Below are 25,451 nucleotides of genomic sequence, written 5' to 3' on the forward strand. Positions count from 1 at the left end.
GTATAGTATTAATTATTGAGAAGAATTCAAAAACAAATGATTTTTGAAAGAATTTATTATCATGTGACACGTTACATACAATAACATGACAACTAAAGCATTTCCATGTAAAACTCCCTTTTCCTTTGAAGAGGACCATTGTGCAAAGCAAGTAGAAATACAAACATATTACTCATTTTTAACATTTACACACATATTCCAAAATATTCTAATGTATTTATATAATCAGCTAAGCTCTCTTGTTCTCTTTCACACTCACTCTTCAAGGTGTAAGTGCATATGGACGCTAGAGTTCTGTTAAGACACTTTTGAGACATGCAGGTTGGCACAGATGTTAGAAAAAACGGAAACAAAATCTGCTCCAAACAGTCTGGTCACAAATTCAGTGCTTCAGCCACCTTCCTCTCCTCAGGAATACCATTTACCTAAAATAAATTAGGAAACAGATGTTAAATTGTATCACCATGAATTATGATCAAAATATATTATGTGCCATTTCCTTTTTTTGGTGGAAAAGATGATACAACACACTTTGCCTTCATTGGAAATAATTTGCCTTTCTTACTGTTGCTAGAGAGAATCTCATAAATCAGCATTCATTTTTACATTAACTTATAAATGGACCGCAGCACCTACCTCCAACCTTCGAAATGTTGACATGACATAATTCTCTCCTTTGTTAGCAGTGAACAGAGAAAGCGGCAGGTTAGTGCTAGAACCATCATGCAGCTAACCATCATGCACACAGGAGGGCACTCACGCACCAACACCACAATTAGTTGTCTCTCACGGTGGTTGACATGCCACAAGACAAGAACTAAAGCTTTAATGCCTGATTTGCTCTTGATAATCTATGTCCAATTGAACAGAGTCTGGATCCTTGAAGTTTTACAGTAATGCAAACGCAAGATAATCTAAGGACAAACTGAGGCTGAGACCAAGACAGCCAAGTTACTGAAGATGTAATATTGCCTGTAATGTAACTTTTTCAGGTTAGTGAGATGTCAGAACTCCCCTTATATATATAATACAAGTTGATTTAAACTCAAGCCTGCTGCAGCATCATTGTTTTTAGTAATTAAATGAAAGACAGTCTGTATTTGTCATTTACATGCAAACACATGCAGAGAAAGTGAGACAGAGTACAAAGACTGGAGGTGACACTAACCTGATGGACGTTGCTGTGGTATTGTAATCTGGTTTTGCAGGTTCCTGGAAAAAAAACAAAAAACAAAAAAACATTCACATACAGGAGCCTTTAGTATCATGTGAAAGTGTTATTTACTTATTAGCTAATTTTTCTGAGTTGGAAGCCCATTAGGAGAAATCATGGGACAGCTTGAATCTCTTCTTAACGATAACACACACAGCTTGAAATTCTTTGAATTTCTTAAGGCTTGACTTGCTTGCTGCAGCTTTAGCAGTAAATATGGTATAGTCAGAAATAACAACAAGCAAGATTAACCGATAATGGTTTTGTTAAACCATAATGAAGCCTATAAGCCATACAGCTGCATGCCTGCTAATGAGCACGGACGGGTGTTATGTGTGTGTTTGTTTCTGACTCTCTATAGAATATGTACATACACTTGAACACGTGAGCATGTACGTTTCCCTCTATGCAAAACCCAATAATCTCCAGACTCACGTCTGTGTCTGCATGAGGGGCATGCTGGTGGTCTCGTAGTTGTCCGGGTGGATGGGCGGAACCACCTCGCCGCTGACTGGGTTGAAGACAGGCAGGGTGGAGAGGGGCCAAGAGATTTCCCGGTTCTTAGACATGCTCCTCAGCTCCTTGGTGGACTTCTGGATGGCACTGTGGTGAACCAGCTGGATGCTGGAGAGGTGAGAGGCAGTGAAGTGAACACTTATGAGCTTTTTGTTGTCGTCATTCATTTGTTTCCTTCCTGTGTGAAATGCTTTATTTACTGAAACACATACATAATATTTAACAATGCAATTCATTTGCATCTACTATAGTGAGCTCTGCACTCAATGTTGTATGCACAACAGAAATTTAACATCAACCTTTACTTTCGGTACACTGAGAGACTTGAGATTCATTCCTTTCCAAGTGTAAGCGCTTTATTACTGCTAATAATCTTAATTCCCTACATCTGGTCATTATATTTTTGAGCAGCCCATTAGATGAACGAATGTCAACACACAGATGAGCATATGAATGGTTATGAAAAAGCCATCAATGACAACATAGATGACAAAACTGCAAACCAAAAAGAGGGAGGAGGGGGACAGAAACAGACCCGAAATAAAGAAACACAGGAGAGGTAAAACACTTACTCTGGTGTTTGCATGTTTCTTTTTTGCCTAGAAACAAAACAAAATGGATGAATTAAATACTAATATTAATAGTTAAAGAGACAATCTACACACAAGTGAATGGATTGTTGGGTAAAGACAAGATGGACATGGTTGGTGGTTGTGGGACATTGATTTGAGCGAGGGGGGGCACGTCTCTCCCGGCCTGTAAATGATGGAGAATGATGAAATGATTTATCGTGTATGAATGGCCATCAATGTCATGGATGTGCTTCAAAACATTAAAATGTACATGATGGAATTAACAAAAATCTGTGACAGATATTCATGGAGAACTTAACATACATGGATCATACAACAGGATGGTAATGATAAGCTGCAGTTCCAGTCCAGATCATTACTCTTACCTAAATATCCTGCTGATAACTGCCCTGCACTCTCCATCCTGTTTGTAATTTGGCTCTCGTACACTTAACAGTTTCTTTGTTTTTCCTCAAATGTTTGTTGGGGTGTTTTGGTGCAATATCTGCATAAGAAGAAATATAAGACCAAGCACACTTACACCCCTTCACGTCGACAGCACAAAGTGTAGCCGAGGATGAAGAGGAGGACTACCGCCACCGCAGAGGGAACAGCCAGCGTGACGAGGAAGTCGGAAAAGTAGTCCCGGCTCTTCAGAGACTCAGACGGGGGTTTGTAGACCCCAAACTCAGGCAGGACTCCTGTTCCTGGGTCAGCACGGGTAATGTATACCGGGACTACTTTGTTTATGTCAACCTAAATAAATAAAACAGGAGTTAATTGAGCATCTGTGAGCGAACAGAAGGTGGTTTGAACTGAAAAAGAAAATCTGTGTCAGAGATTCTTGTTACATACAACACTTAGACAAAAACATTGCTTTTGTAGCACAAGCAACTGTTGTATGCTTGTCCCCCTTTTTCCTTAGCATTAAAAACCTGCAATTTTCAAATGATATAAATCCGTACAAAAGAATCCTCACCAGAGAAATCTTACACCAGTCGATGTGAAACTGAGCTCTGAACTTCTTGTCACAGCTGATGACAGGCTCCATCTCCTGACTGCAGCGCAGCTGGTTATGTGGGCTTTCCACCTCCCGCAGGCACGATGAGAAGGGAACATCAGCACCAACCATCACATACACTCTAGAGAGAGAAGGAGGAGAAAGTCAGATATGAAGCATGAGAGAAGAGAAGAAAAGACAAGAGAAGAGGATTATTTTACATGTTTATGCTGAGGCTTGTAATAGTCGAAGCATTTCTCCTCTGAGGCTTCTCCTTGATACTTTCATCTTCCAAAATGCCAGCATCAATCTTTGATGCACAACTTATGGCAGTTCATGTGGGCTATTCCCTTCTGAACTAAACCAACTGACAGTATCTGTCAGTGCTGATGGCCAAGTGTACTCATCTAATTTAGAGAGAACAATGGATCCCCAAAGCCCTAATTAAAAAAATGTCAGTATGATGTGAGTGAGCATAAAATATATGATTTGTTTGACTGAGACAGGTGAAGAGTTTACTCATGCACAGAATCAAACATTGTTAGACCTCATACTTTTTGAGTATGAGTTATACAGAAGAAACATTCTTAAATCAAAACACTAAACACTTAGACAAAATCAACATCTGTGTTTAAAAAAATAGGAAGCAGCTGATTTCTGCAATGAAAAACTATAATTTTTGTTTTTCAGGTATGGAAAAGCATTCCATGTATTTAAAACAGTAAAATTGTGATCCAAATCTGGCTCAACCTCCAAAATCCTCACCCTTCCTTCAGGTTGTTGATGGGCAGGGGCACACGGCCGCCACGGTCCAGTGCTGAGGTGATGTTGATAGCGTTGAGGCGCTCAGGCTGCCATACGTTCTTCACTGCTCCCAGGAAGTCCCCCAGGACCTCGCTGGCCAGCATCTCTTCCACATTCATGTTTTTGATGTAAAACTCTGCCTGGTAGGGGAGGGGGAACTCTGTACACAGAGATGAAGATGAGACAGTTAAAATATGGCGAAAAGTTGAAAGGCAGAAAGATGAGGTGGAAAAAAGAACGAACACCTAACCCTGAGAAAAGAGCGATGATGCAGCAGTGCTCTGCTGGCTGAGACATCATTATTACTTTATTATTCCTGCATGGCTGACTCTGTGAAATCACAGTATCTTGATTGTACAGACCAGCAGACGCTGGTGTGTCTGCTCCACTCTGTTATGACTTGGCCTCCGTCTGGGGCCAGATGGCAGGTGACATCACAGTACAGGAAGAGTGATGTCGCGTTAGCACTGCGAAACATCTGCTAAGCGCTCACCTGACTAGTTTCATATTGAACTGCATGTACCGTGACTGGTCAACAAGCCAGTATACTAACATACAGATGCACAGATGTGATGTGTAGGTCTAGAGATGAAAATAAACAGCTGGTTTACATAGTAATACTGCACTATTTCATAACTACAACATTCAAATACACAACTGTATTTTTCACAGAAGCCACACCACATCATACTGATTTATCTGACACTTTGAGAAAGATCAGAGCATGACTGTCTATTAATTAAGACACATCTTTTAGTTAATCTGAAGACTAACAATACTGATTTAGATTGCTGACAAAATAATCTCATTTCAAGCTCCATTTAGTAGCTGATCTGGAACTTTTGATCATATCACATAATCAGGAGATGGAGTTTAGTAAATTGGCACTGAATTTTTCTGAGCACTTTTAGCACTTCCTCTTCCTGAAAACACTCCACAACATTATACTCCATCTGCTGATGGAATTGAGGTAATGTAATTGAAAGCTCCAGAACACCTACTAAATGGACCTTGTGGTGAGGTTATTTTGTCGACTGTTGATTCCAATATGGTTCATTATTTGGCAAATGAGAATAAGCTATTAATTACTTAAAGCGTTTACGATAGAATTAGGTTTGGTGCATTAAAAACACAATAAATAATTTAGATACATATGTATAAAAATGATAGTGTAACAATGAAATAGATGTAGTATACACTGGGGTAATAAGAGATATTGCACGATGTGATTATTGCACAGTGGTTAGAAATGATTGATTGATGTTGGTGACAAAAGTAATTAAAGGCAACATTTTCTCTTTAGAAAAGCCCATTAGACTCCAGCACTGAATGTGCCCTCAAGATTTAATCATGGAATTTGCACAGTCTGATCTCAGTGCTCTAAGCTCTCATACTGGCGCCTCTTACCTTCTGTGGCCATGATGTTTATGACCAAGTTGTGCCGTGCTGTCTCGAAAGTGCGTCTGTTATAGGCAGTAATCTGCAACACACAGGGGTGAAAGTTTAAACCCAGATCAGTGCAGCTTATATGGCAGCAGTTCTCTGGACAAGGCTGAGCTAGATACCCAACGCAGGCTGCACCGACTGAGACACCTTATAGAGGCACATGTGAACTGCTGGGAACGTTAAGCCTTTTGGGAAAAGAATTTCTACAGTAGCTTACAGAGGACAAAGAATGCATAAAAAACTTGAAGAACTACGAGTGTAACATATGCTACCACTGAACACATAAAAATTAGCTGAGTTCAGTAAAATCAAATGTACATGTTTATTTACTATTACCTTCGTGTGTGTCCTGGCAAAGACTATTAAGTATGTTATAGTCTTTTATTTAAATGACTGAACTTGATGGGTTCTGTTCATTTGATCATCTTTCATTTTGTTAAATGCTTCAAGCACAAAAAGCATCAATCCTTTTGCTTCCCTGACATATTAAAGCACAAAAATGCCTTCATCTCTACTTTGAAAGCGGTCCAACCACCCACCTCTATGACGTTGGGCTTGCCAACATGCTCTGCAGTGGGGGAGCCATAGAGCACTCCGTCGCTATGAGGAGTCCTCTGGATGTAGCGCAGCCAACCTGGCCTGTCGGGGTAGCCCATCAGGTTGGTGTTGAAAGTGATCGGGTCATTGCTGGGGTCACCTGCAAGCAGAGCAGGTTAATGAGGTGAATTCTGGTGTTCTGTTTTGTGTCTGCATCAATTTACTAATGTACACTCAGAGTCTCTGGCAGAATTGTAGACATTGTGGCAACAGTGAACAGTTTTCTACCCGTGGAATATTACAAATGGATAATGCACCATTGCCTTTACATGATGGTTGTTCCGACAACTTTGTGTGTAAATAATGAAATATTTCAACGCTATTAATCACTGCAACAAAGTGCTGAAACTGTGGATGTGACTGTGTTGTACCTGATTTGGGGTAAGGTGGAAACTCTCCTTTGAAGTACTCTCTTTCTAGTACATGGACGAACAGCACTCCTGCAGATGGGTAGACATTACGGTCTGCGTGCGACCTCGACAAGATGGTGACCACTAAAATGCAAATTGAGAACGGAAAAAGGAATTAGACCCTAGCAGCAGAGCAGCTCCTACTCTGTGTGTGTGTTATCATTAATGAACTACAAGCAGTGCTAATTGTAAAATGAGAAATAATGTTAATAGGAGGTGAAAACAAACGATTGGAGATCTATAGTGCTAGATTTGTTTACTTTTCTTGCTTCACTCTTGTAAAAGGTGAATGCATTTGATTCCCAAAGGTCCAAAATGCAAAAGCTCAAATTTCCCCTTGTTAGCTGCTAGAAAATCCTATGATTCATAGTGGCACACTGTGCTATTACACCAAACCAATGAATTTCAGGGGCAAAAAGCTGAGGTACTGTGAGTAGAAGCAGCAGTAATGAGCGTCATTCGGATAGTATAGAGTTGTTTCAATGCCCAAGTCCCACTCTGTCTCCATTATGCTCTCTGTTTCGCCCCACTTCATTTCAAACACAAACATTTAAGTCTTTATTTGTGAAAGGAATCGCTAGAAAAATGGCAGCCCCTTAACGAAAGTTTACACAATGGAAGACCGGAGGTGATTTGTGCCTCAGCTCCTCTTCAACCAGCTCTCTCTATCTCTCTTTCACTATTTCCCCCTCGCTTGCTCATTTGTCTTTTTTCAACCTCTCAGCGTTTTTTTGCGAAGCATTTTTCCTTTTCTCACCACCCCCCCCCCCCCCCCCCCCTCCCAACCCCACCACCTCTTCTCTCTCCCTCAGTGGGTGGGCACTCAATTTTTAATCACCATGGGAGACTGAGTGTATGAGGAAGAAAACAAGGAGTGTGGGGAAAGGGGGGGGGCTGGAGATCTGTGCTATGAACTGTTCTGGCCTGCAGACACATAGCTCCAGACGCATTAAGCAGCTAGATGAAGGCATTGGAAAGCTGTAAGTGTGTGTTTACTTTCTCGCTGGCAAAATGTTGTTTGTTTCACCCATTTTTATCTTCTATTTCATCTTCTCATCAGCATCAAACTGACATATTTTACATAACTATCATGAACACCGAATATGAAGCGGTCTCAACTACAGTATGTTAAGTCCTCTCCTTGAACAGAAGCTGATTTCCTGGGTGAATCTCAGCTGAGGAGACTAATAGGGTAGGATTTACATCTTAATCCATGTGCATGAAAGAGGAAGTCATCATGTGATCTTTGGTTGTTAAGAGTTATATATTACCAGGGTGCACACAGGGGTTGAAAATTAGGTAACACAGTAAGGTGCAGATTATTAAGTAGGTCCACATCAACAAGACCAAATAGCCTAACTGCAATCAAAGTGCTCTGATAAGCTCCTGGAAGGGTTAAATTATAAAATGTCCCCATATGTATGTTAAACTGGGCAACATCTGCAGCCACAAACAGACACTGAACTGGCCATATGTCTGATATTCCCAAGGGTTCAGTCACAGCTAGATACAATCAATAGCATTTAAGCGGCCACTTCATGTGGTGTAACATATTGAAACCTGAGGTTATATCCTCCACATCTCTTTCCAAGGACAGACTGAGGGAACCACCTGAGCATGACTAATCCCTGCGATAGCTCTTTTTGCTGCTACAACTGCCCCCATGACATTAGGATCTAGGTTATTCAGAAACCAAGAATAAAACTTCATCCAGTCCCAACGCCCTGGTGGTGCCCTCTATGACGACTTCAGTCGATCTGCAAATCCTACTCTGAATGCTCAGATTCTATTACCCGACCCACTGGGCCTCATCAATTCTTCGCCACACAAAAGGACCAACAGCCACACACTCCCGCTCAAGGTCAAGCACTAACTATTCTATTCTAGTCACAATCTGACTCGATGTGGTGTAAACATTTGTGACACGTCCACAGATGAGACAGGCAGGACATACAAGAGAGCCCAGATGGCCTGGTCTCTCTTAATGGTTTGAAGAATAAGAAATGACCTATGGGAATTGAAATGTGTTTTAGTCAATCAACACTGAAGCTTTCATTCAACAACCAACATTTAGGACTAACGCACACTCCTGGCAACCTCAAGTTAGCTGGTCTAGCTTACAGGTTCCTACTGGACTGTGTATATCACCCTCACCTTTGATACAACCCCTCATTCTCGCTTCCATTGAAGGAAAAGCTAGTGTAAGTAAAGATCACTGACTAAGCTACACCAAAGCTTTGCTAATAGCATCAGATCTGATTATTTGTGGCGGCCTCACTTTCTGCCAGGTCTTCTCGAGATGATGAACTGCAGTGCTCCTCCTGTACATAATACATCACCAATTAAAGGTTAATACTAAACTTTGCACTACAGACTCACCTGGCTGCTCGGGCTGAAGGACAAATGTACAGACAGACGAGATGATGAGGATGCACAAAATGAGCTATATTTTTGAGCGTGACACTGTGAACTCACGTAATCACTAACCCTCAAGTATTCTCCATAAATTTAATATCATCACACACACACGGTTCTTGGAATTGGCACACATGCCCATAAATGCCATAATAGATCACTAACAGGCCCTGGGGGGGTGGAGGAAATGGCTAACCAGATTTCATGCTTTTCTGGGCCGACCTTGGACTGGCTGAAGTCTCAGGAATGATGCCTTAGTTACAAACGCCACTGGCAACTTATAGAGAATACACCACCCTTGTCCCTCTAATGGCTCCAGCTAGCTGAGGCCTCTAGCTAGCTGAGGCAGAGACAAGGGAGGGATATCCTTTGGTTCTGTTGAATCAACTTTGTATGTGTATGTCGTTTGGGTCAGGAGGAATGCATGTGCTTCTTTGAGGTTTAACGGGGAAGAACAGACAACAAGGATTGCTACTGTTTAATCTGAGGCTTTGCTATTCCGCCTGTAATAAGTTTGTGCTTCTTTTTCTAAACACAGACCTGGAAGTGAAAGTAGGTGCTGTCACAACAAGCAGAAACCAAGGGTTGAGGACAAGTGTGGATATGAAGCAGCCGGTTCTAGCACTTTAACTTTGTCTTCAAAGGTAAGGATTTGCTTTGTTGAGAAGTTCTATGTCATCTGCAGTGTTTAATCAATGTTAAACAGAAGGGAAAAAAATGTGTTTCATTGTTAATGATTTAGGACAAATCCTGCTTCTAGCAAGGACAAGGTTTAGACTAAATTTAAATTGGGCAAACTGCTGTTACAGCAAAACTACGAGCGCCAAGTCTGGGGGACAGCAGACAACTGAAAACAATAATGCCAGTATTAATGGGGAACCAGTTGAGCGTGACACTGTGTTATGACGGGGGAGGGGACAGCGGGTCAACACATGAAGTGCACCACTGCACACACCCACTCACCATCTCTGTACAGGGCTGTTCTCTGCTTCAAGCCCACGGATCGTTCCATGTGGACATATCTCTCATGTAAAGCTGTGTGTTTGGCATCATAGGCATGCACAATGAAGACTATTGGATCAATGAGTACAAGCATGAAAGGAAGTGGGTCTTTCAGGAGCATTTTGAATCACACACTCAGTTTTCAGTTAATTACGTACACCTAGCTACAACTAATACAGTCTAATAACAGCCCTGCCACAAATGCTACCTTCATGACCGATATAATACATTTCTGTTGAAAGTGTTCATTCAACTTTATGGGTATTTTTGGAGGTTGTAGTTCGTGCTGCTGTTGATCTATATTGCAATATACTGAGATGTTGTTATATTTAATCTAGTAATAATTTACATAAAGGGGGTGGACAAAATATTAGAAACACCTCTCATACATATCAAAAGCACCACAAACTACAGCCTCCAAAATTATCATTAAAAGGTATACTATGCAGGATTTGTCAGCTGGTGTTTGTAAATACAGCTGAGAGAGAGAGAGAGAGAGAGAGAGAGAGAGAGAGAGAGAGAGAGAGAGAGAGAGAGAGAGAGTGAGAGAGAGAGAGGAGAGAGAGAGGCGGTCAAGCAAGCTAGAGAGTGAATGAAGAGAGCAAGCAGCGCTGGGAGATTCTTGAATCAGATAAATAAAATGTTATTTTCTGATTGTTACTTTCTAAAGCACAAATACTGTAAACACATCCACACAACTGTGCGGGAAAGTGCTGCATTGCCAGATTATGCGTGAATGCAGAGCTTCATCCTGTCCACTATAGCCTCTCTGCTCTCTAAAGATAAATAAACTGCCACACACCTCAAGTGGATCATAAGTGATGTTAAAAAATTACTATTTTTGTATCAACCTATTCAATGTGTTTTTAGGAAAATCCTGCATAGTGTACCTTTAAGTTTAATCAAAAAAACTCTAAAACATTAGCAACAAAACAAGTCAAGTTTATGTTTGTACCTTTCGAGGTAAAGTGTTTTACATAAAACCAGAAATGATTTGGTAGACTTAATATGCAATAAAACAGATAAAACTGAATAAACTGTAGCATTAAAACATGTTGTTTAAAAGGGTTAAACCTTCATTTGAATGAAGTATTTTCTGGATGTAATAAGCAAACCTGTCTTGACGGAGATCATATTCATTCAGTGCTTACTTACTCCTTTAAATGAACTCTGACACACAAAAAGCCACTCTGAGAACTAGACTGATGTGTCTACTTTGGCCTTAGTGAGGACTGACTTTTTTGAATTTTTGAACATAACAGAAAGATTAAAAAATATATATATATTATAAGTCTTGCTAAGACTTTAATATTGCCACGTTTTACAGCCATTATGCTTCAAATTGAAGCTGGAGTCCATATAACACTAAGACTTCTGTCATGTCAATTCTGGTTGGTAGTTTTTAATCATTAAGGGATAACATGAGCACCACCTGGAAAAAAACTAGGTATGTATGTAGGTAGATGTTGTTAACAAACTGGCAAACTGTGAGCATATTTGCCTAAGAATAATGTTGATGATAAACAGCTATGATGATGAGCTGAGCTTTAGTGTTGCCCACATGTAATTAATGATGTGCTGCTAACATTAGATACTTAATTAGCCTATATAACTCACTAGGTGATTGTCACATAAACACAGGCCTGGGTAAATAGGCTTTTTTTCTCAGAAGTAACATATTTAACTAGCAGGAAAATTAGCTACATGTTCTTACATTAAGTTAGAGTACTATGGATAAATATGAGGCTTAATGTTGGAGGTACTCCACCCAAATAACGGTATAGCTATACTAGTGGCCATGCCTCTATGTCTCCTCCTCTGCCGCCTGGAAAATATGAGAGGAGCAGCTAAACAGCAGCAGGCTAACTAGCCATCTGGCTAACTACTAGCATGGATTCCGCATCAAAGCCAAACGCCTGAAAAATATCCGGATATTTCCCAGGTTAACCGGTACATACCCGTGCCCAGCCATACCGCGACGGCAGCAGCGGACATCTTGCTGATCATCCTCCCAAATCTTACATGAAAAATGATGCTTTTTCCCCTCTAATCGCCACTGGGTTTGACAGCCATAATAATGAGCATCCTGCAGCATTCCTTCCTCCGCCTCCTTCCTTAACTGGAAGCAGAGGGAGCGACTTCTCATTGGCTGAACATCTGGATGGAAAAAGATGGTTGTCTCATCAAAGAAATGAGGCAAAAAACACGATGTGGGTCAGAATAGCAGAGACACGCCTTCAGCAAATCAGACTCGGTTATTATAGCAAATGTCTTAAAATAAACACAAGGAGAGGCTTCCAGTGCATCGATGTGTTTCCTTTTCTGCTGATCTGCCTGTATCCTTGTGATCTAAGACAGCATGCAGGTGTCATATCATTGTCACTTAATAATTATTAAACAGGAAGTAAAGGAATGCAATGAATCTCTTTCACCCCTTTTGCATTTACCAGCTTGATTATTCCTTGTTGATGTCTGCCCCCCTGAATTTCGATCAGGCCACTTGGGCACACATGCATACACAAACACACACCATCACCCAGCTTTTGACCTCTTAAGTCCAGCTGTATGAGGGCAGAGACATGTTTGAGAGGTCTCCTCCAATCTGTGCAGACCCCCTGCAGAGACAGTCCTAACGGACAGATGGTCATGTTTTGCCCCCTTGGCTCCCAGTCAGTCCTGCTGAAAGGACTGCGGGGCCCTTAATTCACCCCTTGTGCTCCCTGATGTTGACTACCACCAAGACAGCGCTTTAATCCTACAGAAAACATGCTGACAGTGGACACTGCATGGCTCTTGTTGGATAAAGGTGTGTTTAAAACTGGATTCATGGCTTTCTCTGCTGCTGATAAACATGATGCCATCCATCCACTGTGCTCTGCAGTGCGTGGCTGTTCTGTTCTCACCCTCCCTTTTATCCCCTTAAGATTATTTTTAGGTTGCTTAGCAACATCTTGACATAGCCTGTGTTTGAGCTGTATGAATCACAACAATCATTATAGGTCTATGCATGCACTAAGATGCATAGTGATGAAGACTGGGAAAATGCAGAATTTACCTCCTGGCAAGAGGCTAGAGTGGCACACATTTTTATTTGATACTGATTTGAACTGATTTCAGTGGCAGTATGTTTCAGCACAGTTATCAATTAGTACCAATTTACACAGCAATTGTCCTAAATTTGCTTGTTTTGAGTAGTGAGGCGATATGCTTAATTCTTACTCTCCATATTTTGTGGGGCCATCCTCAGTAATGGGAGCGGTTGGGGAAAATAATAACTCCTGCTGTACAGCAGTTACAGCAGTCCGCATGGCAAAGAAATACTATTTTATATAGTTCAGTCTCTGAAAAGTCAAGACGCCTGCAGCAGTGCGACTGCAGTTGGGTACTAAAACTGTGTAGAGGGAATAAGTAACAATTATAAGAAAACACTAGCCTACTGTACTTTGCTTCAAGTGAATTCAGCTTGAACTGAACTGGTTGCATAATAGTGATGTAAATGGCATGTTTTGGCAAATGTTATGATTGCACATATTTATAAGTTAGATTTATATTGGAGTTTATTTGAGGTGACAAAAAATGCCTTTCAATGTTTTTTTCAATGTAGTCCATTTATTAATCCGATAAATTATATTACATTTTGTTACATATTTAGGCTTCACGTTTCTCCTTTTCAGATTTCTTTACACTATAATCATTTCTGCTCTCAAAACAGGTACATAAGCAACAGTGCTGTGTATTATAACACATCGAAATCAGTTATATAACTCAGTGCTGTTGGTTAAATTAATCACATATTGGGACGTTAACAAAGCTTCCTTTCTAGTGCTTCATCACATGAATTCAGTCCTGTGCTTTTGGTGGTGTCTGTTGACTGCTTTGTGACCCAGCTAGCTATAATTTTTACTCTCTTCTAAGACTGTTGAAATATTAATGCTAGTTGAGTAATTGGGGAAACAGACTGCAAACTTTATAAACCTCTGCATCCTTTAAAATATGCATTTAGTCATTTTGTTTGTGTTCAGTAGCCAACTTTAATATATTTATGTAGGGCATTTAATTGAATTGCATTTGATTTATACATCTAATACATTTTCCATCCTGAGGGAGTAACATTTGCATGATTTATCAATATTCTTTCTTTCGATTAATTTATGCAAAACTTCAAACATTAGTTGTTTAGTCAATCACCAGAAAGTTAATCGGCAGCTATCTTGATACTCGATTAATCGTTTAGTCATTATTTTTAAAGGGCAATTGCTAAAAATCTCTGGTCCAGCTCTGTGAAAATGTTATGTTTTTCAAACAATTAATTGAATATTTTAAGATTCTGGACTGTTGGTTGGACAAAACAAAAGATAAGATAGATATTTTCTTAAAAATAAAGAATATTGAAAATAATATTAAATTGTAGCCCTTACTTGTGCACCAACAGTGAAATCAAACTTTGCTTAATTTTGAGCTATACCCCCCTCTAAACTCCCCAAGGCCCCCTGGTGGACCCCCTAATCGCACTTTGGGCAGCCTTAATTTGAACACTCATCACATAACCTGCGTGGCCCTTGACCCCTTCTACCCCACCCAAACCCCATTGATTAACAATGAGCAGCCAGTGAAGTTACAGTTGCTGTGTGCTGGTATTTATGCCAGACTGCAGCTCTTTGAAAGAAACCCCCTCCGCGCAGCGCAGATTATCGGACCAAACCATTACTGCAGTTCAGGTTTTAACACCTGTCACATGAGGCTTTACATTTGCAAATCGCCGGCTATCATTACAGTTAAGTATGCTTACTTTACTATACTGCAGAAGTATACCGGACGCTGTCACCTTGCAAATGCAGCCACAGTGCAGCTCTCGGTGAGATGAGCTGCCAAATTGCACCGACACCCCTATTGTGCGTCTGGCAGCATCACGCACTGCCTGCAATGGCGTTGTAGCGGCTCCAGTGTGTCCAAACGTTTCTGTAGCGGCGATTCCGTCCCGGACTATTTACAAGCGTGGGATAGAAATGTTATTTTCGAGAGGTTTTGCAACGAGAGCATCAGTATTTTCCACGAGTTTACCCCTCTGGATTACAGTTCATTTATATCGCGCGTCAAGCGAAGCCGAAGCCATGAATGTAAGTCTGACTCTTTTGTTTTTGTAACATTGAAGCAACATCGCTGTGGTTTGTGGTTAACAGTGAACTTGATCTTGGTTTTTTGAATCATATATGTTCCGCGTTTCATAATTCTATTTTAGCAGAGGTCTGTACAGGAGGAAAGATGTAAAGAAATACATGTTTAACAGTGTCAGAAGGAGGGGGAAACCTGAGCTGTCATGTTGTGTGCGGTGTGGCTGATGTGCGGCACTGCCTGTTTGTCTGATCCCACTGACACAATATTAAAGCCTCAATTTCATCTTTCATCTTTCACCTCTAACTTTATCTGCCTCTGTGCGGTATCGTCCTCCATAGAAGCACGGGCTGTTCCTCAGATAGGTCTACATATTGCACTAAGATTTCATATAGGTGTGTTATCATGGACCGGCAAGAGTCCAGCATGGTGATGGTTATTGAATCAGGACATTCAGGTTTCAGCCACTGCTGCTGTTGCTGCTGCATCCACACCATAAAGGCTGTGGGTTTCAGCACAACTTAGATGAATGGATCCTCTGTGTCCCAGATGAATGTTGTTGCTGTTTTTTTATCTCAGTCTTATTTGTGTCATATTTCACCACCCTATTTGTGCATTGCCAAACAGGATTAAACATTAATGGCTGTGAGTATGGAATATTTAACTAGTATGCTAACCCTGCACCCTGCTCTATCCCTGTTTTTATGCACTAATGGATGGGTAAAGGCATAATCTCAGTATTTAAACGGCAACTCTTTGGGTTTATGAAATGTTTTATATTTTATCTGTGGGTGGTATCAAGACATCTTTTGGTGCATTCAACAAAATTTTTCTCTGTGAAGTCAGGTTTTGTCGGGCATGTATTGCTTTGTCGGACAGCTGGCATTTAGTAGGAGCAACCATAATGTCAGTATTGGTTTAGAGAGCCACGGGATGTGGCAGTGTACAAGGGTCACTGCTTACTATAGAAAATAGAGGAAGGGGAAGAGATTGAGAGAAAGAAACAAAGAAGATAGCACCGTATTTCATAGAGTATTGCACTAGTTTAAACATAGAATGCTTACATTTTTATATACTGATGTCTCTGCAAAGTATTGATTTTAGAATGTAAATAGCCAAGCAATGCTGAATAGACAAGATAATCAGAGTGCTTTGAGAGTCCAATATGCTTTTGTAACTAGTTGCCTTGTATTAAGAGCTTTTATGTGACACATCAGCATCTGCAATTCATGTGGCCACTGTGTCATTGATGCAAGGGGGAAATGAGCTCTCTTTAAGCTCTTTAACCAGACTTTTGATTAGAAAACACCACTTTCAGTTTTTGTATTGTGCTTAATTTTCTGTAATTGTGTTATTGTGTGAATGTTTAGTCACCTATCTTGAACTCACTTTTTCATGCCACGTTACTAAATGTCTCTGTCTCTGCAGGTGTGAACGGGCCGAAAGGAACTATATAACTACATCAGCTGGATCAGATTAGACAGCGCTGCAGTAGGTCAAACGAGACTCCTTACTCCCACGTTCTAATGAGGTCACTGCAATGCTGACATCCCCTCTGAATCCAAAGACATCATCATGCTGAAGACGGAGGCCTCGGGGGAGAGGACCAGCCTCCGGAGTGCCTCCCCCCACCGTAATGCCTATCGGGCTGAGTTTCAGGCACTCAAGAAGGCCTTTGACCAGCCTCGTATTGATGGAGACTCAAGGCCCAAAGACATCGAACGGGTGAAACAACCAAGGGGTCGCCAGTATGGCGGCCATGTCAGCCGCATCAAGGACATGTTCATGCAGATGGGCACAGAAACTACAACAGCTAAGACCAGGGGTCGAGAAGAATCCTCACCACAGAAGCTAGTCAAGCCCACCAACTTCATCAACAAGGCTGACGGAACAGTGATAAGACTCCAGCATTCCTCATCGGCTGAAAGGGTTGGAGGTGCTGGAGCAAAGTTCTCTGAAACCAGGAAGCTGTTTGAACAACAGTTACGTGACCAGTCCCAATCACCAGTCTTTCCCTGCGGACGTGATAAAAGGGGTTCCCATGAGCACTTGGATGATTGGCGAGGTGCAAGGTCCAATCGAGGCAGCACGGACTCGTTGGACTCACTTTGCTCCAGAACAGAGGCGTCATCGCCAACTGTTAGTCAACTCAGTGCTGTTTTTGAGAATGCCGACCACCACAGCCAGGGTGCGCTCTACAGAGGAGTCAGCAGACGGGCCCTGTACTCACCAGATGGATTCAATCGCCAGGGAGGTGATGTCAGTGAGGATGATTCACGACAATCTCCAGTTCAGGGAACCTACCGGAGCAGGATAGGGGGAAAGTTGCCCACATCCTCATCCTCTGAGGACCTCCTGAGCCCCAGTCCTGGGGCAGAGACTGAAGAGTTGAAACCAGCTCCAAAAGAGGAGGAAGCTCAAGACAAACCTGGTGAAACTACAGGCGCAGACAGACGGCGTCTCTCTGGTGCCACCATTAATGGAAGCCAGGTCAATGGATCCTGTGAAGAAGAGGAGAAAACCACAGACACAAAACAATATATTGAGGATCTAATGGTGTCCAAAGCTTCAAAACCTTCAGATGATACAGTGGTTACCAACAAAGCTTTCGAGGACGCCACCCCTGATTCTCTGCCCACCCCGACTACACCACCTGGGGAGAGCCAGGAGGACCGGGATGCTACAAGAGAAGACAAAGCCTCTGCATCTCCCAAGGACCAGGTGGATGAAGCGGATGAGGAATACACTGGGAATGAGCGAGTGATTTTTAACGCAGATGGGGACGCCTGTTACCAAGGTTGGGGAGAAAGCTGCACAGATCCTGAGGATGACCTCTACGGAGACGACGAAGATATTGTCTATGACCCAGGCTCTGATCTGACAGAGATTCCTGGTCTGCCAGAAGAAAACAAGGATGACATCCCTACAAAGAGGAAGATTTGCTTCAGCACTGCTCCAATTATAGTAAGTTGGGTGCGGTACAGAACTGTTGTGGAAGCCTAAATTGTGTAAACACATGGAACACAATCCAACATAAAAGCCCTTGTGCGGCTCTTATCAAAAGTAGGTTAAAACAACAGAGAGCTTATATTATATTCAGTGCCTTCTTTTTATGGCCTCATATTTATAGTTACTGTTGAACTAGTCATTGTTGTTAGCTCAGGTTTTCACTTACATTTTTATGAGGTCATATAATATGATAATGATAAAATGATCTGACTAGTAATCCATATACATATAAAACCTTTTATACTGAGCTCTCATATATTCATATTTTCCTCCTTTACAATATTCTAGTACATGGTAGATAACATGGCAAATTATCATTTCTTATAGCTATGGCTCTCTGATTGCAGGGGTTGTAGCTATTCTATGATGCAGAGTTTGAGGGTCAAAGCCTAGCCCTGTAGGGAAATCGACATGTTCATAAGCAGAACATCTGTGCATGTGTTAGTCATGCTGGTGCTGCACCCACACAGTTTTCACACTAGATGCTGTGTTTGTTTTTCTCAAGCAGCTTCATCCCTGTCTTTTAAATCAAGAAAGCCATTTATCTGACTATTTGATGAGGATGTTTTGTATATAACAGTGACAGAGTCTACATATCAAATAGACTGTACATAGCTTATAGTAGGACCTAGTGTGGTGTCTTATGTGTAACCTTGTTGTGTCTGCTATGCTCAGTGATATATCAGTAAACTTATGGCGGAAGAAGCACATGCACAGCGCTTTTACAGGGGAGGGAGAAATGCTATAGTTACAGCTCACCACAATAAGATTTGTACTTATGAAACAACAAGGTCTTTGTTTACAGTGAAAACGCAATGATGCCAATTTCATAGTTTCATATCCCTGCTAACAGGCCTGTTACATTTTTTGGTTGTTGTTGTTCTATAGATTTATCTTTTCCCAGTATTTGTTACATCATCTGCTTTGAAGTATTTCAATACTGTTTTCAGTACTGTGTTGGACACAATGAGGCTAGTGTTGTTTGTGGATTGGGAAAATGGATTTGGAAGATTATGAGAAATATTTTTCAGTCTTTATCCTCAAGTATTTGGAATCTAAGCTTAGAATTTGTAGTAGTAAACAACATGCTTTAGGTCACCTCATTCATTTTGATCCTTTTTATTTAATTTGTCCGTGAACTCTGTTTTTATTCTCCAAATTTGTGTGTGGTGACATATAAGTAATGTGTTTGTTTGTTGTGTAGATTAAATACATGAAGGGTGGTGATTGACATAAACATACCACAGGTTGAGGATCAATCCTATTAACATGCTGTTACGAACCAGGACAATTAGCCCAGTTATTCTGAGGTGAAAACGTGATGTTGGCTCACTAATTATCCCGTACTGTCTCTGAAATAATGTGTCCTTTCACTCCTCCCTCTCAGGACTCAACACACGTGCCTGAAAACACACTTGAACAGAAGTTAGATTCATGTTAAATTCTTACATTATCTGGCTTAAACACACAAATAACATTCAACATATTATTGTTCATGCTGCATTGAAGATACTACAAAACCTATTTTTGACCATTTGAAAAATGGGCTTGATACAAATTCTGCACATTTTATTGTCACTATTGAGCAAATTCGAGCACTACAAAGCTCGTTACCCCATTTAGGTCAAACAGACGGTGAATATGCTCCTCTGTTGTCTGTCCTTTCAAGGCTCCTGGTTTGTATGAAAAGGACTGACGCTCGTTCATCATATGGAATATTCAAGAGAGGCACTGCCCCCCCCCCACCCCTCCTCCTCACACAGACGCACGCACAATTAGACATGCACCCCTCCCACTTCTCCAATATACGCCCACCTCCTCTCTGCACATGAGGAACAAACAGGGTTCTGTCTTTTGTTCGTCTATATAGTGAGAGAGACAAAGCTATTTTCTCAGCCCTCTGCCCTGCACGAGTCCAGCTTGACCCTTGTGGGAGGAGACTTCAGAGAAGACCTTGGAAAAAAAAAACACACACACAATCTTTTAATCTTATACTTTCCTCCACTTAGTGTAATATTTCTTAGTCCTGCTCTGTTAAGAAGATAAATCATTTCAACATCCTAGATTTGAAACCATAATTGATTTACAAATCATCATGGCAACCACTGGGAAAAGATGACAAAATCAGTTTTTGGCAGCATTTTGTAAACATGAACATTGAGTACTTCTGTTTGAGAATGATAGACGCCAGATGAACATTGGATAGTATTTTTTTCTGCTCAAAGAAGCAGAATTTGATTTCACTGATTTTGAAATTTTGAAATCTAGTTAGTAACACAACATTTTCATTTATTTTTATTAAAGATTATTTCTGCATCCTTACACTCAACTGAAAGATTGTGACCCAGTGAGAAGTGACTGCTGTGGGCTAGCAGAGGCGAAGGCAGCCTGCATTCCCGGAGGCGCTGACCTACAGAAAAGAATCAGATCTCATGTTCATTCAAGCAACTGGTTTTTATCCTTGACACCAGTGCCTCCAAGTTGGTAGTTCAATCTGAGGCACATACAGTAGACTGATGTAGTGGCATTGAAGTAGGTTCAATCTTTTCAAAGTATTACGTTCCTTGCAGCTGATATGTCTTTGCACACAGATCCAGAAGTTTATAGCTATCTCACACTTGTTACTAACTTTTCGCTACGCATTGCATTTTTCTGTCCTTGTTTAGCCCCACCCCAGGAGTTTGACAGAAGTGGTCTTCTACCACTGCTCGCATTCTGCTGTGTCAGTCTCCTCTAGTTTTCCTCTCTCTCTCTCACGGAAGGCATTTATATTGTCTTTTTTTAATTATACTTTGTGTGCATGTAGAGCAACAGCGTTTTCATCAGTCCAGACAATGTGATATCTTAATGGAATTAAGCGGACGTGATGAGTGGAGCACCGGTTAAATGGCTGCTGAAGTGGCTCTGTAATCAGCCCCTCCGCTATGCATGCTGTCAGTTACTGGATCAAAGAGACTGGCGTTTTGTCCATTAGATTCTGCTGCTGCACCGTTAGTGGAATGCTGAGTAGCATGGATCTGAGCTGGGAGCCATAATCAATATGATAGATGTGTGTCACTCTTCCTCTTTGTGACAATTATTTTGTAGCTGCAACACTCTGAAGATTTGTATGAATGTCTTTTGTTCCACAGCATATAAACGATGGCCCTGCTCATTATTTTTCAGTGGTTTATAAATGTCTCTGTGGTGTAATTATTTCTTGATGAATATTTTGAATTTGGAGATGAAGTTTCCTGCGTGTGGTATGCACAGGGGGATATGAGGTCACTGAGTCATTTGGCACAGACAGACATGTTCATGCTGGCAGATTAGATTCCACTACAGACATTTGTTTGCAAAAAACAAACTACACACATTTTCTCTGTGTACTTTTGCTGTATGTAGGCTTGCATCTCAGGCTGCAGTACATCAATCCAATTTAGAGACTCATCTCGTACTTTACTGGAGCATGAAAGAACATAAAGACAAAGTCGCTGATGCTTAAAACCAGAGAAAAATGCCAACCAACACCCTTTCATTGCCATTCCACAGATGTGCCAGGAATTAAGAGACAGTTATTTCTCTTGATGATTTGGGAGTTCATTCGACTGTCCTTAATACACAACATGACAAACCGAGGCTCCCAGATTTTTGTCAAGAAGTAACTTCTGGCATATCTTCACTACAGTTTAAATCCAACCATGTTGTTTTATACATGCAGCAGCAGTAAAAATCTGCATGACTCTAACAGCATCTTTATCTGGAGCGTCCCCTCGTATAGTCTTGTGTTTCCCAAGCTGAAATGAGATGGCCTTCAGCCAGGAACTTTGCTCTCTGACCGTGTTTTCTGATGGAAAGGATTACTCTACTTTAGGGCAGTCTGTCTTTCTGGCTGATGATATATGTGTAACAACATAGCTCAAATTTTGGACCCAATGCTGACATGGACTTAAGCAATGTCATTTGTAAATAGTATGTAGCTCTGCAACAGCATTGCTTAGCCTCCTTCAGCATAGTGTATTGTTGATGTCTTTTTTTAGATGAAAATGAGTTTTGCAATCCCAATGACAGATACAGAGTACAGCTACTATATTATTTGCATTACATGACTTTCTTAATATCTTTCAAGTGGGGAGATCTTGCACACCCAGTTCTTCTCCACCGAATTCTCATGTTTTCCATCTGTGAGCTGAGTGAAGCTGGCTGTCAACTTGCTAATTATTATAATCTATGGGACAGAGCAGGATTTTTTTTTTTAGGAGAGAGCTCCAACACTTTGTGATAGCAGCTACTGTATGTAACAGCTGACATTTTGGTTTGAACAGTGAAAACAGCGACTGAGCTCAGTCAGAACGACAGTCGGTATTTGACAGTATTTTGGTTAAGCTTCTTTTCATGCGGCTAAATCGAAAATCTCGACTAACCGCTAGACTTCTTACAAATTATCAAGCATGCAGGATTTGTGCAGCTTTATATATTATTATGTACTGTGGGTATTTGCAGTTAAAACGTTGATGTAAATGTTCATAAACAGCTCAAACATTCATAAGATATTATGTTTTATGTTGTAGTCAAGCCATGAATGGATTTTTCCTTCCTCTCTTATCTCTGACGTCTACAACTACTCCAAACTCTGGGGTTTGATGTGTGCGTATTTGTGCATGCTTAGTCACTCTATTATTAATGTAGCGGTGTTTTTGTTTGCTTGTTTCTGTGCCACCCGATCCTCCCTGGGGGATGCATATTTAATGATCCAGGAAAGGCGAGACGTGCCTTGTGGGTTCTGAGGCTGGTCAGTTGCCACAGTGGATTTTATCATGAACCATCACCCAACCCCAACCTACCCAATCTGGTCCCTTAATGATATCATCAGTGTGTTACCAACTTTTATAGCTGTAAAAAGAACTGCACAGAGCGCAATCTCTCAGTTACGCAATGTTCTCAATACGTGCAGAGAAAGGCCCAGACTGTTGCACTGTTCCTGTTTATAGTGAACCAGGAACAACACTAAGATGAACTGTCTGAAATTAAACTTAATAAGATACCCAAATGTCTAACTGTGGACTGATTTTTGTCCATGTGCACAAACATAGTAGTCCAGATCACACAGGGTGGTTATTACGCAGTGTAGAATATTAAAACTGAGTGTGAACCCAAACTGTGCCAAGTCATTGCTGCAGCCTAATGAATTAGATAGAGGGCATGTACTGTAACAAGCAACATGTTGTTGTTGTGCTACTTCTGATCCCAGCCTCCCACTCACTGTATATGACCAAGACATGACACAAAGCACGGCATTGTCTGCGGTCATTCAGTCGCAGTTGTTTACTATTCCCCCTCGCCCCTGTTTTAATCTGACCTCTCTCTCTCTCTCTCTCTCTCTCTCTCTCTCTCTCTCTCTCTCTCTCTCTCTCTCTCTCTCTCTCTCTCTCTCTCTCTCTCTCTCTCTCTCTCTCTCTCTCTCTCTCTCTCACTCTCCCTCTCTCTGTCCAGTAGTTGGCTCACCACTCAGTTTGGTTGCTGGGAGTGTGTGTGTGTGTGTGTGTGTGTGTGTGAGTGGACGGAGATGCGTTTCTCAAGAGTGAAACAAGCAGGATTCAGAGACAGCAGCCAAAAAAACCTGGTTTGCTCAGTTAGACTGGGAGATAAATCAAATCGTAATTACATTAGAAGAGAGTACTTTGGCTGCGTTTCTCTTTTCAAGATGTTATCTTTTATGAACAGTACGTGTCTACTCTGTATGCAGAAGCTGAATCTGAAGTTAAAAAAAGAACCGCTGACTTATGAGATTGTGGCTTTCAACGACAAATCAAATGCCAGTGTCACTTCCTCACATGGGGGTAATGTATTCAAAGATGACGGGTACTTTTTCCTCAAACTGACTGTACGTCCTTACATATGTTTATAATAAACCAAATACTGTCTGTCTCTGTTTGTTTCTCTCCTTTTCTCACTCCTTCTTCTTCCCATCTCCACCTCTTTATATCTGTCAGTCTCAGTCTGTTCTTGCAAGACATTAATTCATTTCCATCATCAGCAACTGTCTCATCCCCTCAGCGCTCAGACACTTTCCTCAGCACCTGTCAGCTCTCCAGCATGGTGTGTGTACGTGCTTGTGTGTGTGAGTCTAGGTGTATGGCCATAGGTAGACCTAATGGAATGCAAATGTGCTGAGCTGTCGCAGCAGAGCAGATTCTGTGTGTGTGTGTGTGTGTGTGTGTGTGTGTGTGTGTGTGTGTGTGTGTGTGTGTGTGTGTGTGTGTGTGTGTGTGTGTGTGTCAGGCTGTAGTTAATCCACTGCAGGGTTTGCTGGGCTCGTGCCACAGCTGTAAGAACATTTCTCCTGGGTGAGTGATGGCAATGGCACGGACACACCAAAGGCCCAGTTTAATACCATCAGAGGCGGTTGGCCGGGCATGGGCACCATGCCGTGACATCTGAGAAAGGAACTCAAACATCCCTTGTGCAAATTACCCCTAGCCTTGCCTGCACCTAAGTTTTTTTTCATTTTTTTCATTTTTTTTCTTTATTTCGTTTTTTGCTGTTTCACTCCTCAATAGCCTCACTGTCTGCTGCTGCTGTAAACCATGAATCATATGAGTCATTCTCTTTCTCTCGCTCAGTGGATATCGCCTCCCATCTTCTGTAAACTCAATTCTTCCTTTTCATTTACTACTCCTCCATTTTCTCATCATCTGAAAGCTTTTTGCATCTCTTCCTAGCTCTTGTCCAAAGTTTCGATGCCTTCTTTGAACTACTCCCTTCTCCCTCTACTTCTCCCCCTTTAAATATTCTCTCCTTTTTTTTACCATTTCTCATCCAACCTTACCCCCATGTACTGTTGCGCTCCCGTTACTTCTCTTCCCCTGTGACTTAGCAAGCCCTCGGTTATTCCCAGCTCTTCCGTCCCAGAGGGGAGCAACCTAGCTAGCCCAACAGACATCCAGAGAGACTGACTGACAGTCATGATGTGGTTGTTGGGTTTTCATCCTGTGTTTGAAGGCAGTATTTGAAAAGTATCTTCAGCATGCCAGCTTAGCATATATGAATACATGTACAGACATGTACACAGCTGCATATTCAAACACACAAAGCCTACATGCATTCTTTCTTTATTGTTATCGCTGAAATACCTGATATGCATTTTCCGCATAAACACTCAAACACCCATATACAAACACGGGGACAGGGAAGAGGTGCTTCTCGGCTTTATCGAAGTCAGTGGCTGTATCTGCAGTGTCATAGCAGCTGCAGCAGCCTCCACAGATGTCAGAAAACCTGCATTTCAGAAGAGTCAAACCAAAATGTCTCTCTCCTCCTGTGAGACCTAGAGATCAGATAACAAGACTGCCAAGCCTGTGTGTGTGTGTGTGTGT

General features: G+C 41.4%; 2 protein-coding genes across 3 annotated transcripts in view; one reads left to right on the forward strand and one right to left on the reverse strand.

Moving 5' to 3' along the window:
- Positions 1-8: 8 nt before the first annotated feature.
- Positions 9-12,075, reverse strand: sgce (sarcoglycan, epsilon). Of its 2 annotated transcripts, XM_053333963.1 has the most exons (11): positions 11,934-12,075; positions 6,520-6,642; positions 6,091-6,248; positions 5,513-5,585; positions 4,067-4,265; positions 3,281-3,443; positions 2,843-3,057; positions 2,302-2,328; positions 1,649-1,837; positions 1,169-1,212; positions 9-425 (listed from the first exon to the last, which is right to left on the reverse strand). In XM_053333963.1, the coding sequence occupies exons 1-11, from the start codon at positions 11,980-11,982 to the stop codon at positions 409-411; spliced, it is 1,257 nt and encodes a 418-aa protein (XP_053189938.1). In that variant the 5' UTR covers positions 11,983-12,075; the 3' UTR covers positions 9-408. The 2 variants fall into 2 exon arrangements, with proteins under 2 accessions (XP_053189938.1, XP_053189939.1); XM_053333964.1 differs by lacking the exon at positions 2,302-2,328.
- A 2,861-nt stretch (positions 12,076-14,936) lies between these two features.
- The window catches only part of ppp1r9a (protein phosphatase 1, regulatory subunit 9A), a 45,429-nt gene continuing 34,914 nt past the window's right edge, over positions 14,937-25,451 (forward strand). The window contains exons 1-2 of the mRNA XM_053334581.1: positions 14,937-15,092; positions 16,516-18,051. Coding sequence (XP_053190556.1) covers positions 16,663-18,051 — 1,389 coding nt within the window. The 5' untranslated portion in view covers positions 14,937-15,092; positions 16,516-16,662. The remainder of the gene's footprint in view (positions 15,093-16,515; positions 18,052-25,451) is intronic.

Source organism: Scomber japonicus, chromosome 15 (genome assembly GCF_027409825.1).
Source record: "Scomber japonicus isolate fScoJap1 chromosome 15, fScoJap1.pri, whole genome shotgun sequence".
Lineage (NCBI taxonomy): Eukaryota > Metazoa > Chordata > Actinopteri > Scombriformes > Scombridae > Scomber > Scomber japonicus.

What these genes read in the sequence shown, in the direction of transcription:
- sgce (XM_053333963.1), bottom strand. Translation starts at nt 11,982, where the DNA reads ATGATCAGCAAGATGTCCGCTGCTGCCGTCGCGGTATGGCTGGGCACG. An exon ending in TCCACCTTACCCCAAATCAG is followed by an intron (nt 6,249 to 6,519) that starts GTACAACACAGT and finishes CTCTGCTTGCAG; the next exon opens with GTGACCCCAGCAATGACCCG. An exon ending in AAACATCATGGCCACAGAAG is followed by an intron (nt 4,266 to 5,512) that starts GTAAGAGGCGCC and finishes CTCTGTGTACAG; the next exon opens with AGTTCCCCCTCCCCTACCAG.